Source organism: Clytia hemisphaerica, unplaced genomic scaffold, assembly GCF_902728285.1.
Source record: "Clytia hemisphaerica strain Z4C2 unplaced genomic scaffold, Clytia hemisphaerica genome assembly, whole genome shotgun sequence".
NCBI classification, from domain to species: Eukaryota; Metazoa; Cnidaria; class Hydrozoa; order Leptothecata; family Clytiidae; genus Clytia; species Clytia hemisphaerica.
The window spans coordinates 94,555-112,161 of NW_027103910.1; the positions used below are offsets into that span (position 1 = coordinate 94,555).

The 17,607-nt window shown below is 34.0% G+C and overlaps 2 protein-coding genes across 2 annotated transcripts; both read left to right on the plus strand.

Annotated features, from left to right (window-relative positions):
- The first annotated feature begins 4,672 nt into the window (after positions 1-4,672).
- Positions 4,673-10,980, plus strand: LOC136809169 (spermine oxidase-like). Its single transcript, XM_067065687.1, has 3 exons — positions 4,673-4,853; positions 5,537-5,677; positions 7,256-10,980. Exons 1-3 carry the CDS (start codon positions 4,736-4,738, stop codon positions 8,428-8,430), a joined length of 1,434 nt encoding a protein of 477 aa, XP_066921788.1. The 5' UTR covers positions 4,673-4,735; the 3' UTR covers positions 8,431-10,980.
- LOC136809170 (transmembrane protein 272-like) lies at positions 10,946-17,190 on the plus strand. The gene is made up of 4 exons (XM_067065688.1): positions 10,946-11,013; positions 12,258-12,445; positions 12,891-12,975; positions 15,103-17,190. Exons 2-4 carry the CDS (start codon positions 12,407-12,409, stop codon positions 15,480-15,482), a joined length of 504 nt encoding a protein of 167 aa, XP_066921789.1. The 5' UTR covers positions 10,946-11,013; positions 12,258-12,406; the 3' UTR covers positions 15,483-17,190.
- The last annotated feature ends 417 nt before the right edge of the window (positions 17,191-17,607 follow it).

Here is a 17,607-nt window from a genome sequence, read left to right on the forward strand (position 1 = left end):
TTTCCTTGATGACGTAAGCTCGTGAAAAACCATAATGGTAGCCTTATTTGTGAAAGCACATGGCTGCAACATGGCACACATTTTTGGTCTGTCATTTTAGTGTCTGACAGACAGACAGACAGAGCATTTTTGGACACGTTTCACACGCAAAGCTGTAAATCTGCTTCAAATACACAGGTATCATTTTTGTGTTTGTGTTATTTATCACCAGATATATACGGTACTAGCTGGGAGACCCGGCTACAATGTCCGTGTGGTTTTGAGGTATAGCATTTAGTTCGAGCAGAAAATATCAGAGTTTTGACATAGTAGCCGGGAATTATTGAAGATGTAAGAATCAGCGCAAAATTTGATTGGCTAATATTTTATTGTTATGATTTGATAAACAAAAGTATGACGTCAAACAGCTCTATTGTTTCGAGAAGTGGCGCGAGCTTTTAAATTGTTTTGAAAAGATAACGGTTTTTTCTTTTGTGATTTGAAGTGATTTGAATTGAGTCAATAATTCCATACTCATATCAATGTTTCAGTTTTTTGTGCATTTTATTTTGGTCTGTTCACTGTTTGTGAAAGTTTTCACCTATACCTTTCTTTCTTCGTTCTGATTCCCTCTTTTCCATAACATATCATATGCTTCATTATATGATCAGCTGAACTGACCTTATGCTTCTTGCACAGGGGAAATTTATGGGAATATTTGGGGGGTCACCAACAAAACAACTTGAATCCAAATATTTCTCTCTAAGAATTCTGTGAGACACTTTATGCAAATCAACCTTTTGTCCCGCTGTACCTGGCTGTACACCCACATCTCTCTGTGTGTCCTGCATTTTCAAATATTCATTAGAATTACACTCAAAGACATACAAAAAAGTAAGATATATAGCTAAATGTACAACTTTCCAATCAAATAAATGTTGAAAGTTTTTCTTAGAGAAATAACTTCAGAAAAAATCTCGATTGATAAAACCCCCATTCAGCCATTGAAAATCTTATTTTACACTTGCTTTTTGCTCGCATCTCGAACCACATATATATAACAGAATTTTGAAACTTGACAAATATGCACAGAGATTGACTTTTTAAAGAAAGAATTTTTTTGGGGTGCACCCTATTGACTTCTCAAATGAGTTACAGTTAGTAACTTTGTTAAGTACCAATGCAACCAAATGGCACTCATGCTGGGGTAATCACTCAAACATCAACAGAAGCGTATTCTGGTGTATATACACTTACCGTGAGATAAGGTAACTTGCATCAGTGGAGGCTAACATACATAGCCCTCAAATGAATGACCTGGCTGGTCATTAAAATATAAAGTTAAATCAAGAGAACCCTGATATACAAAATTTGCAGGTTGTAAAATGTATATACTGTATATCTCCTAATGAAAAGTGATGTCATGTATGATTATGTTTAATATCATTATTAGATTTGGGATTGTTACACGTCCACAGCCATCGAGAAACGTCTGAATTCTCGCCATCTTGAAATTCATGATCTCGCATGGTTTTTTATTATCCAACCACACTGTTTTATTTACCTGCGATTTGCTTGGCAAGTTACTCGTCAAAAATACTCGCGCAGCAAATATGAGATTCTAAAGTAAGTAAGTAAGTATTTATTTACCATTTAACACTACAAAAAAGATACAAGTGATGATATGCACAAAAAATATATGGAGGGAGACCGCCTTATATTCTAGCTAATCAAAAAGATGCGGCCACCTAAGTACAAATTGCATTTATAACACTTTATTCAAATTTATATAATTTTTAAGAAATTTTTTACGAAATTTGTTAATTAAAAAAAGAATTAAAAGAAGTTTGCTAAGGCGAGGGGTGTTCAGTATCTCCCAAGACAGTAAGTAAGGGCGAGAGATTTAACAAAACGGAAATCAGATGAGCTCAGAGTAATATTTTGGTAAGATCGCTGAATGATATTCCAATGGGTTATACAAATCTTGGAGAAAGATTTGTTTCCAAATGTAATGGTGTTGTAGGAGGGAACAAAAAGTAGTTTCAAACATGCTCCTCTGGTACTTTGAGTGTTTTCATCTTCAGCATCAAGCTGAATAAAGTTAAAAAACTCCAGAAGGTCAAAGGGTAATTTGTTATTTAGGAATCTGTGGACAAAAGATATATTAAGCCAGACCCGATCAATCGAACTTGTCGAACCAATCGAACAATCGAACTAATCGAACTCCATCGAACGATTAAAGTTTGATTAAAAAAATTAATCGAACCTAATCGAACACTCACAATTTTTGAAGCAATAGCAGTTCGATTAGTTCGGTCAGTAAAAAGTTCAATTAGTTCGATGATATTAAAATCCTCATATCTTCCCTCGCTTGCAAAAACTTTGTCCTGGCACGCGATTGCCAATTTCGACAGTTCCCGGACTTAACAGCTTGATGTTTATTGTACCCGGATATTTGTCTATCCGGAAAAAAAGTCTGTTGCGATTTCGCGCGAGGCCGAATGGCAGAATACTACGCCCGCCCCAACAAACCGCTTCTTCTGGCGCTAAAAGGATACAGGAAAAGTGTGTAATCCGTTATCGGAAGTAATTTCCCGATTTACATTCCGAATTTGGCTTTGAAAAGAAGCTAATATACGGTGGCGGAGCAGCACAAACTTGTCAAACAAAATTGGTTTAACGAACTGATCGAACCGAAACCCAATGATCGAACTTAATCAAACACTCACAATCTTTTAAAAAAGATTAGAGTTCGATCAATTTATTTAATCGAACTTTAATCGTTCGATGGAGTTCGATTAGTTCGATTAGTTCGATTGGTTCGACAAGTTCGATTGATCGGGTCTGGATTAAGACATTTGACAAGGTCAAAAATCTTGAGAATTTTGAGGTCAGAAAAGAGTGGAGAAGAAGGGCATCAAAAGGCTTTCTTTTGAAGGATAAATATAGGCTTAGAGGTGGTATTGTCAGTAAGACTCCAGAGTTTGCAACCATATTGAAGATGGGAATGAAAAAGAGCATAATAAATGTTAACTAAGGTTTTTGTTGAAACATAGTGTCTGAGCTTAGATATAATGCCATTTGCTCTGGCAAGTTTAACTGTTAAAGATGTGGTGTGGGCTTTCCAGTTGAGATGCATGTCAATCAAAACGCCGAGATATTTGATATTTGAACTTTGAAAAATTTTCTTACCTCCAATTTTAAGAAAAGGGACAAATTAAAGGAAGAATTTTTTGACAGTGTCTGAAAATTAAAAATTCTGTTTTTCCAGCATACCTATTTTTGGGCTTTTTTGGAGAAGTTTAATTTAGCCGTCATGAATGTGTCCTGTCAGATGTCCCATAATGCACCAAACTCGAAAAAAATTGGAAAATCCTTGAAAAATCCGCCCTTTTGATGATGTCATTGACAGAAAAACTTTAATAAGTCCAGGTAGAAAAAAGATTTCGAGCTCAATTTTTTACCAGAGATTCAAATTAAAAATCAAAAGCATTTTAAATTAAAACTGTTTTGATTTTTTGATAACGTCAGCATTTTTCGATTTTGTTTTCCAATTTTCTAATTTGTTTCATTTATATACGTCTCTGGTCAAAATTTGAGCTCAAAATCTTTTTTCTACCTGAACTTATTCAAGTTTTTCTGTCAATGACGTCATCAAAGTGGCGGATTTTTCAGAGATTTTCCCAATTTTTTCGATTTTGGTGCATTATGGGACATCTGACAGGACAAAAAGGTATGTTTATGAGGTGGAAGTACATGCAGTTTTGAAAAAAAACGAAAATGAGCCCCTTACAAGCGTTGAGGTTGAGATTCTTTTTTGCACTCAAAAGAATCATCACTCAAAAGCATGATTTTTGACGCAAAAAATTTGGATTTCTGATGACTTTAAAAAATTTATTTCAATCACCAGAGTGTCTTGATACAATTTGAGGTGATTTTCAAGATATTCATTTTTCTATTTTTAATGGAGTCATCGTTATGATGTCAATACCATGTATTTGGTTTTTGAGAGATTCTAAAAGATAGACAGCAGAGGCTTGAATTTGAAGCCAGGGAAGTGTGGGGCAGATGTAAAATTTGTAAAATTAAGAGCCTCAATATCAAAATAATTTTGTTATTGACTGTCCCAAATCCTTTTTTTTGCCTATAAAAAGGTTGAATTTGGAATTCAAAATACAGGGAATACACATATATTATATTCGGTCTTTATAAACGTTGAATTAAGTGATTTCAAAGTACGGGGAATACGCATGATATAATTACATTAGCAAATAGAGTGGTGTAATCCGCGCTCATTGAAAATATAATATGAAATAGTTTATGATGGATCCTAACTTACAGGTAAAATATTCGTTGTTATTGGGTTTTGGAATGTAATTTTTGAGTGTACTGTATTTCGAAAGTTTCCAACTCTTCGTTCCTGAGCAGTACTAAACTTAAGGAAGGCCCCAGGTTGCATTAGACACACAGTAACTTCCCCAAAGTTAGTTTTCTGATTTATATTTTTTCAAACTGGGTGTTGAATCAATCCATGATGTATGGGGCCGTCCACATAGTACGTACGCACTAAGGGGGGGGAGAGGGGGTCTTCTCAAAAGCGTATGCTTGCGTACAGGGGGAGGGGAGGGGTGAAAGGAAAATGTACGTACGCAGAGAGAAATTTTTTCATAGCCCTTTTTTGCTTTTTTTTTGTCAACTTTTACGCTTCTTATACGCATCAAGGAAAAGAAAAAGAAAAAGAAATCATCAAAAAAGAATGAAGAAGAAAACAGTTCTCATAATTGGAGCTGGCATTTGCGGTCTTGCCTGTGCAAGAGAATTAACAAAACATGACGCAATTAATGTTGTTGTTTTGGAAGCTTCGAATAGAATTGGTAAGTGTTTTAGAGCTGATTTCCTGGCATCAATAGAAAATGGTTTTCTCATTTTTCTGTTTCAAAAATATACTTAAAGAAATTAGAAATATTTCCTTGATTCTGTAAATTTTTCTGTAAATGTTTCTTACCATATGCCAAAATATACATGTTGGGTCAGGGGCAAATGAAGGTGAGACTGGCTATGTTCGTAACACAATTGAAGTATGGTTCGAACTAAAATGAAAAAATTAACTAAGTCTTACAAAAATATCTAAGTTGAAAATAAATTGAAGTCTAATTGCATTGAGAATAAATTGAATTTTAAGTTATAATTGAAGTGTCTATGTAAAAGGTTTAAGTCGAAGAAAAAATAGTTGAAAAAAAAAGTTGAAATGGCTAAGTCCTAGCAAGGCAAAAAGGCAACACCCAGGCAAAATGGCAGACAGGAAAAGCAAACACTGAAAAGAAAAAGCAAAACTATACTTACATATGCTAAAGCAACTCTTTTCATAAAATGGCTCAAGCCTATCAGTCATTCTAAGATCCAGGGGTTTCTGCTGCTAATTTACATCAAAGTTACATGCTTTTAAAAAGGTGTTATTTCAATGTTTTCTAGATAATTAGCCAGGGATGCAAACGTTTTTATTAGAACATATTTATATTTCTTTATGATTTCATTGAAAATATTAATGATATTTCAGGAGGCAGAATCCATTCCCATACAACGGAAGATGGTGTTTCCTTAGAACTTGGAGCACATTATATCCATGGTACCATTGGTAATCCCATCTACGATTTCGCTGTCGAAAAAGGAATCATTGAGAAAACCATTGAAAAGCAAGGTATATTTTATTGGTACAAGTTGTATCAAATTCCTTTTACGAGGTTTACATTTCCCATGATTGTTAGAAAACATGAATCCACACTAAAATCTTGGTTGATCCTAAATAACTTATACTTATACTTATTATTATATACCTGTAGGCAAAAACAGCCATTGAATAATTCCTGATATACCATGGCAGAATTTTTTTCTTCAAATTTTGCTTTCAAATTTAGATTTTTTGTCGCTCTTGAGTTGTTTATCAAAAAGATTTATTAGAATAAATCTTTTGTCGATTTCATTAACAAATCCATGACTAAAAGTAATTAAGAAAATCATTAAAAAGAAAAACATTCGACCGCTCGATTATGGGAGTGTTTTATGTGAATCGTTCGACTAGTATTTACATAATTTATATATTGTTTTTGTCTCTAGGTAAATGAAACATATATTCAATAGGCTTTCGTTGGTTATTGGATTTATTAACCCTTGGTGATGCATATTCAACTGATTGAATATTACATAACCTCGGGTTAATAAAGCTCAATAACCAACTTTTACCCATTGAATATCTGCTTATTATATAATGCTAAGAAAAAAGTGTTCCATTCGACTTGTTAAAAGTTTTCGGCAAGTATTTTAAAGGCTCTCACAAGGTAGTTTCAAACATTATAACTGGGAGATCAGCAGTCATAATCTCGTACCGGTCTAATAAACAGAACATAAGGTCGAATGCCCTGAATAGAAGATCCATAGATATAACTAGTATAACCACTGATTTCTAATTAGATACCTGACTGAATCAATCTTCACATAATATAGAGGTGTGTCTTGTAATGGGCTCTAAAATGTCCATACATGGGGGGGGTGGAGGATAGTGTCCGGGGGATAGTGAAAGATCTAAAAAAATTGCCTTGTCCCGGGGGGTAATCTTGCTCTGTTTGAGGGTAATTTTGATTGTCCATGGGGTCAACTGATGCTTGTTCGGGGGTTAGACCTGCTGTCAAAAGTCACAATGTCCTGAGGGTAAATTGCAAAAAAAATATTAAATCATGCACCCCCTCCCCATATTCAAATCTTTCTGGAAAAATTGAGCTTTCATGTTTGTTTTTTTCTGTTCTGGTTGTCAACAGTGTGATCCAATTGTTTTTGAAATTAATAGTCTGAAAAATCTGACGTAAATAGAAGACAACATACTGGACTAGTCGACTTGATTACTGGGCACACTTTTAACGGGGAATCTGTAAGCAGTTCAAAGTAGTGGAGAAATTTAATGTATTTCATTATAACCATTGACCTTTATATACCCTGGGCCAAGTTTCTCTATCCCGGCTAAGCAAAATCTTTGATCGGAGTTTTTTGAAAAGTGGTATATACCATAATGGCGGCACTACTCAATAGCGATGTAAATGTATCGAGAGCGTTAGATCTACTTTCCCTCGAAAACTTTGGATGATGTAGCGCCGTTAGACGTTAATTTTTAACAGGGCAATGGGTTCTTTATGGGTACCAATTCAAAAAAACTCCGATCAAAGATGGCGGATATAGCTTGGTCCAGGGATATATAAAGGACAGTGATTATAACTTCTGATCTTAGAATGGGAATCACATGAGACGTTACGGTTTTTTGGTAAAGATATCACACTTGATTCTACAAACAAAACAAAAGCTGCTGATATGGCCGAAAACTTCGCCGAATCAATGATTGATCAACTTTGTGAAGGACAAGACCTTGATTCTAAAAACTTTGACAACCTTGGGGACTATTGGAATCACAAGGTAGAAACATTTAAAGAAGGATTGTCGCCAGGTGATGAACCACTCATCAATGCAATGCAATGTGTTTTTAACCATTTAAGATTGACAGAGATGGCTTACAATGGTTGTGATCGATTAGAACAAATCGATATTGAATCGTATGTTGTCGATGAGGAGATCCCTGGAAATCGATATTTTAACCCGATTGCAGGATACTCTAAGATTGTAGATGCTTTGTATGAGGATATTCGTGAAGGTGTTGTTTTAAGGAACCACCGTGTATATAAAGTGGACCATTCAACGCCAAAAGAGAATGGGTTTAGAGTGTTATGCGAGAATGGTGAATCGTTCAACGCTGATATTGTTCTTGTTACAGCTTCTGTAAATGTTTTGAAGTCGATGTTGGTCACTGAAGGATTTTTTGAGCCACCATTGCCGTGTGAGAAGAAACAGGCCTTAGAAAAAGTGAAACTATCGAATGTAGTGAAACTGTTTTTCAAATTTACAAATCCATTCCCTAATGAGGATGTCAAATATTTGCACTTTTTCCCGTCAGAACAATGTATGAAAATGTCGAAATTGGGATGGGTATATGAATTAGAGCGTATTGGAAATTCAGACTGGTGGTTAACTTGGATTGTCGGTGACCTGATCACAGAATATCACAATTATGATTCCAAAAAGATTTTTGCTAAAGAATTGTTTGAACATCTGAAAACACAATATTTAGACTTCCCAAGTGATTTGGAGATTGATAATGATAGCATTGTGACACATGATTGGAGTCAAGACCCAAATTTCCAAGGTGGTTATTCTTATTTTGAAACAGGAGGAAATATTAAAGAAATTATACCAATATTAAGGAAGCCTATTGTTTATGATACGAATGAGACTAAATGTAGATTGATTCTGTCTGGTGAGATCACAATGCAAGATTATTTTTCGACAACTCATGCGGGATTTACTGCTGGTGTTCGAGACGGAAAAGAAATTGCTAAATTGCTTGGTTTTTGATTGCATCAACAGAAAAGTATGCACTAATATTTTGCTTTATCATTTTGTAGATTGATATCGATTCGATTTTGTATTATATCATAGTTTGCGTAGAAAGTTCCATCGATCTCTAGAGATCATATATTGAGAGGCTCAATATTAAGCATATATTCAATGGGTAAAAGTTGGTTATTGAGATTTATTAACCCTAGGTGATGTAATATTCAACGAGGCGAAGCTGTCTATTGTATAGACTACGTTTAAAGTGGCTAGTAAAAAGATATCCTTTTCGAAAAAAACGGGTCAAACGGGTCATGCTGTTATAGTGTTTAAAATATTTTTAACCGTTAACAAAACTTTTGTTCGAGAAATAATTATCCTAAAAGCAATTTGAAATTTTCAATAAATAATTTAGAATGTCCTAAGTATTTCACACCTTGAGTGATTTTATTTCTTATATTAATTTGTTTGAAATTATAAATCGACTTATGTTTTCGTATATTTTTCACTGTATGGGCACCTAACTATGGCTTCATTGTTGAACTCAGATTAATCATTTTCTAAAAGATAGTGAACGGATCAGGGTTTGGTATGCCCTAGGTTTGAGTTTAAGAGGTGTGAAAAGCTACACTTGTTTTTTATAAGAACGTCAAAAACTTTTTTAGCATTCGGGTGGTGTAAACTTAACGGTTAAACCTAAAAATGTTCTGAAATTTTGATCTTGAAACCTTGCGTTCTTATTTACATTATTGGCGAGTTTATGTATTCGAGATAAATCGAGGGAGCCGGTATAAAGCAAAGTTGAAATGCTGCCAAATTCGCCGTTCACTTTGCTCGACGACGGTAAAAACACCAAAATACCGTCGTCGGTGAGCAAAGGCGATATAGACCCGTACATCAATCATCGACTTTGTTTTGCATCTGTTTCACTTACCGTCGCCCTCGATATCCTCCAATACATAAACTCGGTATTCTTGTACAAAAAACGTGTGTTTAAAATGATAGCCTTTAGACCGGTTGAATGTTGAGAGAGGACTTCGATACTTAGAAAAATTCTGTTTCTCGAAAAAAATCAAGCTCTCTTCCTCCTCTTTATACAACTTTTTTCAACATATCATGAGTAATAATTCTATGAACATACACGCACTGACCTTTATATATCCCTGGACCAAGCTATATCCGCCATCTTTGATCGAAGTTTTTTTTGAATTGGTACCCGTAAAGAAGCCATTGCAGTGTTAAAGAACGTCTAACGGCGCTACATCATCAAAAGTTTGGGATTGAGAAACTTGGTCCAGGGTATATAAAGGTCAGTGCATACACAACACATTTGGCTATTTTGACCCGAATATTGTTAAAGTTTTGTTGTCAAACTTTCCCTTTATATCACGTTATCATTTTCGACTCTTGGGATTGGTCTTTCTAGTCACATGGCTAATTATTATGGAAGAAAATCCATTTACGTACGAAAACTCTAGAAAAAGCCTTCCAGCCCGGTTTTTTTTCTTCATAATGACTATGTTGTAAAGGTCTACCTTTGAACACTTCAACTTTTGAGTTTACTGAGTATTGGTTAACTAAAAACCAGTCCACCTTTTGCAACTTTTGCTGCAACGAATTCTTGATATTTGATGTAATCTTTTATAGGGAAATACCCCCAAAAACACCGGGCGTTTGCCACCAGTTATGAATTTAAAGGGTTTATTTTTACAGAAGTGTTCACGTTTCATATCAGATACATATTTCATATCAGGACGGTGTCTGCCTATTGTTATATTATGCTGATATAAGCAAATAACTGTTTTTCTTTTCCTCTTTCTGACCAATCTTGCTCCGCATCTTTGTCAATCCAATGTTTAAAGCTTGTCAATTAAAATTGATGAGTAAGCAAACGATATCCCTCTTATTTTAAAGAATGAGAACTTTTAAACAATGAAAAACGTCCGGTGTTTTTCTGGTGTTTCCGTATAAAAGATTACGACATGAATATCATTTAATTTTGTTCTTATAAGAAAATTTTTCTATTCTCATGGAGCGTAGGAGCGTATGCTTTTTAAACGTGCTAAGAACGAAGGTCGGTGCTAACGTGTTGAACAAAAAAATCTGCGTGAAAAGAAATAGAGTAATATAATATATAAAAAAAAGTAATAAAAATTAATAAAATATAATGTTAATAATTCTAATCAATGGAAAAGTGCGAAAACACAAAAAAAAATTTGGAAAAAAAGAAAAGTTCTGGAAAATGATGAAAAGATGAGGATTGAAGAGAGGGGAAAGTAGTCTAGTATACTCGCAAAGTTAGTGTTATAATTAATATGGAAATCAAAAAGAAGAATGGATAATGAAAAATAAAAGCTAAAATTTTTGAATTTTTTTTCTTGAAGTAAAATGTGTAATATTGTGAAAGATGAGAATAAAGGGTTTTTTTGGGAGGGATGTTTTTCCCCGGGGGGAATAGATAGCCTCAGAAAATAATTTAATCTCAGGCAAATTTAAAAGAAGAATTTATTTTGGAATAAACATTTTATTTGACTTTGTTATTTGGATTTTTAAAAGAGTTTCAAATTTGAACGATTCACCTTAAAATATTTCGGCCAAGATAATGTATGTGTGAATTTTTACTATTTTGTGTAATAATTTTCTGCAGAATTTATTTTTAGTGAAATTTCCTCATCCATTAAATCATTATCGAATTCGACCGTCGTTTTTTATAAGTTTCCCATTTCTGCACTAAGATTCTTGTCACTTTTCCGAAATATTTCCGCTATTTTTCCCGGGCTAACCGGTATGCGATTGGAAAGGTTTAAAGGGACATTAAAGTAGTAAAATGTAAACATTGCGCGAACCACGTGTCATTAAACAGAACAATTAAAATCACGTGTCCAAAACAAACTTGTAAAACAATTGAAGAATCAAAATTAGCCATATTTGGTTCGATTTTTTATTTTGACATGTGACATTTGTTTTGATTTTTTATCCGCTGCATACAGTTTGTTTACAAAGTTCGCAAGTACTGTTATGTCCCTTTAACACTTTGTTCCAATTTTTTTAGAAAACGCATTATTTCCTTTCATTTCGATAGCAAATCAGTCTGCTTTTGTTTCAAATGTTTAGCTTTACACAATGCAATTGTTCACTTATGAATAGGGAACTGGTAGCGACAAAAGTTTTGACTCATTCTTTACAACGTTTTATTACATTAAAAAATATCTATTCCAAAAAAATCGGCAGTTTGTACTTTTTACTATTTTCTCTTGATGAAAAATATATGTATATATCCCTAGTTAAATAATATAAAAGTAATTCTGAGTGGATTGGTTAAGGGGCCCATCCATGGGCATGTCGCCCCCCCCCCACCTTTTTGCAGACCATACCATAAAAGTTACTATTTTAAGCCATTAAACTATTATTCACCCAGTTAGCGTTTTAAGATGTTTTGAGGGTGTAAAAAGTGAAAAAATTTCTTCGTCGCCCAACCATGGTGGGCGACATTTTTTCCAAAATATTGCAACCCCTCCCCCCACTGAAAATGTTAAGTCAAAAAAAATATCTGAAAATTTGAAAATGAAGTTGAAAAGTCAACGAAGTATCTTTCTCCATCAAGAGAAATAGCGAGTTTATGTATGAGGGTTTTTCGACGACGGAGACGGTTAGTTAGATCCTGACTGACTGAGAACGACGGTAAAAAAGAAATTTTACCGTCCCGTCCTTGGTGGGTCCAAATCGTTTTAGTTAGTCCGTCGTCCCAAAAAGTGCAAATACATAACTCGCTAGTGTTTTATAAAGTACGAATTAGACTTTTTAATGTTTTTTTTTTAGAATAAACTGATTTTTTTGGTATTTTTTAGCTTAAACACAATGAAGAAATTGATGTGAAAAACGAAGTTGATCAACAAAACAAAACGAAACAAAACGAAAGTGAAAGTTAAAGTGATTATGTCTTCATCGACACGACTAATAATATAAAGGTTATTCTGTTATGGTGAAATTGTAACCAATGGATTCGTCTACTTATCAATATATTGCCAACCCACGGGTATTAAAATGTTTATCCTTTCTTCTTTTAATTTGTCGTGTGATCATTCATTCATTGTCTTATAAAAAACTCTGGTCTGGAACCCTTGTATTTTAATTTTTTGTTAGCTTTTGCCTTCGTTAATATCTAAAGACAAAAATCGATTGTTCAACTTTTGATCACGTTACCAACTACTCCTTATTTGGATTGGTTTAAGATTTAATAACGTGGTCAAAAAGTGCGAAAAACAAACTAATTTCACAACACAAGTTCAACCCTAGGAAACAAGAGGCTTCCAAGCTGGGGTATTTTATAGGACTTTTTTTGGGACCCCTGGACAACTCATCCCAATTTATGGAATATTTTAGGAAATTAGCCGAATTTACCAGATTTCTTCCCTTAAGTTATCATTAATTTCATTACTTTTTAGAATGAGTTTGTTAATTTCTTTTATCTTCTTTTTCAGACACATACACAGAAGGTTTTATCTTTAGTTGTGAAATTATGGTTGATCGCCAACTTTGTGACTGGACCATTCGCACTGGTTTATGGTAAGTTCATTTCATTATTGTTGATATATGGAGGCGAGCTGGCCCGGCTAGGTGAGGTGGGGTGGATTTTCGAAAGTTGCGTCACAGTTTTTGACCAATCAAATATAAGAATGCAGCAAGAGTTTAGCCCCAGATTGCATCAAATCAAATCCCCCGCTAAGTAAGTCTAAAAATAAAAGAAATTTTTAATAACTACTGTTCTCTTCTTTCACGGCGTGACCAATGGGCACAAACGTCTTTTGGATGTCTAATGTACGTTTCTAGAACGTCCAAAGGTCTTAAAGCCGTGCATTGAACGTCCATAAGACGTTGCGTGCCCATAAGGTTACCTTCCTTGAATAGTAAATGTCAAAGGAAATTAAATATTGACGTGGAGCACTTCGGATGTTTTCTTTATAATTTTGCACCACGAGACTAAGATTGTTCTTAAGCCGTTCTTAAGTTTATCAATTTCAGCCTCGATTTTCGTCAGAGTTATGGTTTTTTTGTTATATTAAAAGATATCTTTCATCACAACAAAATAAATTCAATAACCCAAAAATGGTTATTTTGCAAAATGCAAAGCATTTTGTTTTGAGTGCATTTTTAAGCAATCTAGAGCTTAAATTTTCAAAATTTCAAAATTTTCACTAAACTTCAGCCCCCCCCCCCCCAATAAGAAAATGCTTCCTACCGCACTGTAAATTATGTAAATAATCGAACGATTCACATAAAACACTCCCATAATCGAACGTTCGAATCTTTTTCTTTTTCAATGATTTTCGTAATTACTTTGAGTCATAAAATTTGTTCATGAAATCGATAATAGATTTATTTTAATAACAAGAGCGACAAAAAAATCAAACTTTGAAAGCTAAATTTGAAAAAAGAAATTCTACAGTATGTGGCCCCCAAAACCTCGATCAAATTTAAAATTTCTCTCAATTCTAGAGGAAAAGAGGTTTTACAAAAACTTTTGCTGCATGAAAAACTTTAACATCTCTAATTTATTTCTCGGAAGTTCTTTTTCAAAATTTTCCATTTCAACAATATTTTTCAATCGCTTAAAGATAGGTAGCTTTTTTCTAATGGCCCCCAAAACGGATGTTTGCAATTTTAGCGATTTCTCGAGATATCTTTAAGATATGAATACAATTTTGACCCTAGCTTGGAAATGTGTTTTAGAGGGTTTTGGGTATAAATATGTTTGATGAAATTAGTATACCCCTGGTTGTCAAAACGCGGGTTTGGGGCCCCCAAAACGGGGGGAGAAACTATGAACATATTTGTGTTTTTCCTTAAATTTACGACCCGATAGATGTAAAATTTATGATTTTTATTAAATATTTCAAGATTTTCGATGATGCAAAGTCCAAACTGAAAATTTAGAAATTTTCAAAATGACAATTTTGATTTAACAATGTCTTAATCAAGTTTCTGAAAACAAATCTCTTTTGAAAATAGTCCCATTCATGTATGGAATAAGATGTGAAAGTTTTAGAAAAAAACTTAACTGAAACTGAAAATATTAAGCTTTAAAGATATTTTCTCCAATATTTCGCAAAAAAAATTACAAAATTTGCCGTCTTAGCTAATTTAGCGAAAAATTTTATATATAATGTTAATTTTTTGTTATGAACTATTATATCAAGCTGATAGGAATGGAATTCCAAGATTTTTTGCTGTTTCTCATTTTTAGAACTTTCGGTTTTATCAATGCTGATTCTAGGGCCCCCAAAATACTGGTTGACCTTTAAGATCCTATATCTTTTACCCAGCCTCTAAAGTCACAGATGTATCTGCATTTTCTGAACGGCATTAGGTGTAGAAAGTTTCCTATTCCCCTATATGCAATTTTTCCTTCAGACGCAAATACTATATGTTATTTTGAATCGTCTCAAACCAGCAAAAATATGCTCATTTTTAAGTATAACCATCATTCTTTCAAAATAAACAAAAATCGTTTATTTCTGATAAATCTACAAGTCAGAATCCTCATTTTAATGACGACCTCCGTTTTGGGGGTCGTCTCCGTTTTGGGGGCCATATACTGTACCGTGGTATAATAGCCGTGGTATATCAAGAATTATTCAATGGCTGTTTTTGCCTACAGGTATATAAATAACAAGAGTTATTATTTGTTTGCAGGTGTTGAGAATATCGCAGAATGTCCAAGCCAGCCGTGGATCCCTATTTTCCTGATGGCTCAAGGCGTCGCATCAATCATTCTTATTTCACTCATGTTGACATGTTTTATCAGTTGTAATGATGACGAGAAAGCGACACATTGGTTCCGCTGCATGACATTTTTTATCATTCTCGTGACACTAGCCTTGATGACATGGCATTTTGTTGGCTCATATTGGGTATTCGGGCTATACCAACAATTACAAGTTGACGGGTCATGCGCATCGAATTGTTATATGTTAGCTTTCGTTTTACTTGTGGTTTGCCAGATATGTTATGGTACTTTTGTTTTGTTTTTTCCATGTGTCTTGAAAGAACGCATCTGTGCATCACGTTATTGAAATTTGGAAAAGACTTGGATGTAAAATTAATGCAGAATTTATATTTTTCTTCGCTTTAAATGAATCATAATAGCGAGGTTATATAAATCACTACGATGGACTAAATTAGGGTAGCCTTCGTTCGCGCTTCGGAACTTTTCTACAGGTTTAAGGTTTTATTTTTACATAAGTGTTTCCGTTTCATATTAGAAACATATGTCATACGCTTTTCTTTTTTTTTTAAGAATCTAGTTTTACCAAGCAGCCTCAATGTTTCTTAAGAAATCGGCCTTTTGAGCCTTAAATGCTTCTTACATGTTTCTAAACTTTTTAACATAATCAGCCTCATGTAAGGCTGGGTTGGAAGGTTCATAAATGAAACCGAATTAAAAAAAGTTATTTTCTCATTCTCAGCCTCAGCATGTTTCCTAGATGTTTCTTAGTTTTTAGGCTTTCTGAGCCTCATGTTTCTTAAAAGTGTGTTTCTTAAATAAAAAAAAAACGTGTATCAGAACAGTGTTTGCCTATTGTTATATTATGTTATGTTATGTTTTCCTTTCCTCTTTCTGACCAACATTGCTCCACATCTGTGTCAATTCAATGTGAAAAAGCTTGTAAATTAAAATTGATGAGCAAGCAAACAATATCACTCTTATTTAAAAATAAAACCTTTAACTCAAAAGTAAGGCAGACTTATCCCACGAAGAAATCAGAAATTAACAGATAGTAAAGCAAAGCGGATATAGTACGCAGGCGGTAAGCATCTTGTTTTCTGATTACCCCGTAAAAAGTAATATTATTCCCATAGGAGAAAGAAGTGGGCGTGGGTATGGGTGTGTCAAAAACACTTTACCTGACACCAACAACCCCCCCCCCCCCATTTAAACTTATGTCTTTGATAACTGCTTCTTCTGCGTCTGGATTTCTGCAGAGCTTTCTTGTCTAACTGACTGACTGATAAAAAGACGTTATTACGATCAAGCGCCACCGTTCCTGTTTTTTCATGATTCATTGCGGTCGTACCTATTTCAACATCAAAGTAATTTATGAATTTATAAAAAATAGCTTTTTGTTTCAACATTGTTTTTATGCACAGACACAACGATACGGCAAATACAGTACAGACGGTTTATGGATTTCTTTTTTTTTGGAATATTCACTGCACAGATGTTGTGCTTTCAGCTCTTACAAGCAACAAGCAAAAAAAAGTGAATATCACAAAAAATATCGCTGTTATTGTTTTTGAAAACATGTGAAGCGTCTTATTGGTCAAGCGCTGAAATTCTATTCTAATATTACGTGACCTAGGTAGGATTTCCTACCTAACCTCGGCACACTTTTCAGCCAAAGCACGACATCTGACCCTTTGGGCTTTATAAATCTATAAAATTTTGTCCCTGATCTGAAGAATATATCAGCCTCACAACTTCTATCCCCATTGGGACTCCGATAGGGATTCTAATCCCCACTATGGGAAAAATTCCAACGGGGCTGTGAAACAGGGGTACATTATCCCGAAAAACTCGTAAGGGTGCAGCAATGCTCTCATTTTTTTGCGTATTTTTAAAAGGGGTTTAGAGAATTCTATATTTATTTTCTCCACAATTATGAAATTTAAAAGTATTGTAAATTATAAATTGTAAATAACAAAGAAAAAAAGGAATTTTATCAACATAATTATACATTGCAATAAATATATTATAATATAATATTAAATTTTTCCCTCTTTATATTTCCATAACTTTGAACATTGTCCTTATGAAAAACACTGGTCTGTAAGCATTTTGTTTTAACTTTTTGTTAGCTTTTTCTTTTGTTATTATCAAAAAATGAGAATTGATTTCCTCAGTTTTTGATCACGTTACCAAGTACTTAGGGATGAGTTTAAAATTTAATCACATGATCAAAAAGTGAGCATAACAAACTATTTTATCAACGCAAGTTCAAGTAAGAAACAATGGAAAGAAACGAAAGGCCTCCAGACCGGGTTTTTTTATACGGACTATGCTTAGAATAACGGCTTTCTTTAAAAGAATTCGCTCAATATCCCAAATAATTTCTGCTGAAAATGCAAATTTCCAATACTTGAAACCACACAAAACAACAAATGAAATAACCCATGAAAGGTGTGTAAAAGGTGTTTCCC

What these genes read in the sequence shown, in the direction of transcription:
- LOC136809169 (XM_067065687.1), top strand. Translation starts at nt 4,736, where the DNA reads ATGAAGAAGAAAACAGTTCTCATAATTGGAGCTGGCATTTGCGGTCTT. An exon ending in GGAAGCTTCGAATAGAATTG is followed by an intron (nt 4,854 to 5,536) that starts GTAAGTGTTTTA and finishes ATGATATTTCAG; the next exon opens with GAGGCAGAATCCATTCCCAT. An exon ending in GAAAACCATTGAAAAGCAAG is followed by an intron (nt 5,678 to 7,255) that starts GTATATTTTATT and finishes TTCTGATCTTAG; the next exon opens with AATGGGAATCACATGAGACG.
- LOC136809170 (XM_067065688.1), top strand. Translation starts at nt 12,407, where the DNA reads ATGGATTCGTCTACTTATCAATATATTGCCAACCCACGG. An exon ending in AATATATTGCCAACCCACGG is followed by an intron (nt 12,446 to 12,890) that starts GTATTAAAATGT and finishes CTTCTTTTTCAG; the next exon opens with ACACATACACAGAAGGTTTT. An exon ending in ACCATTCGCACTGGTTTATG is followed by an intron (nt 12,976 to 15,102) that starts GTAAGTTCATTT and finishes ATTTGTTTGCAG; the next exon opens with GTGTTGAGAATATCGCAGAA.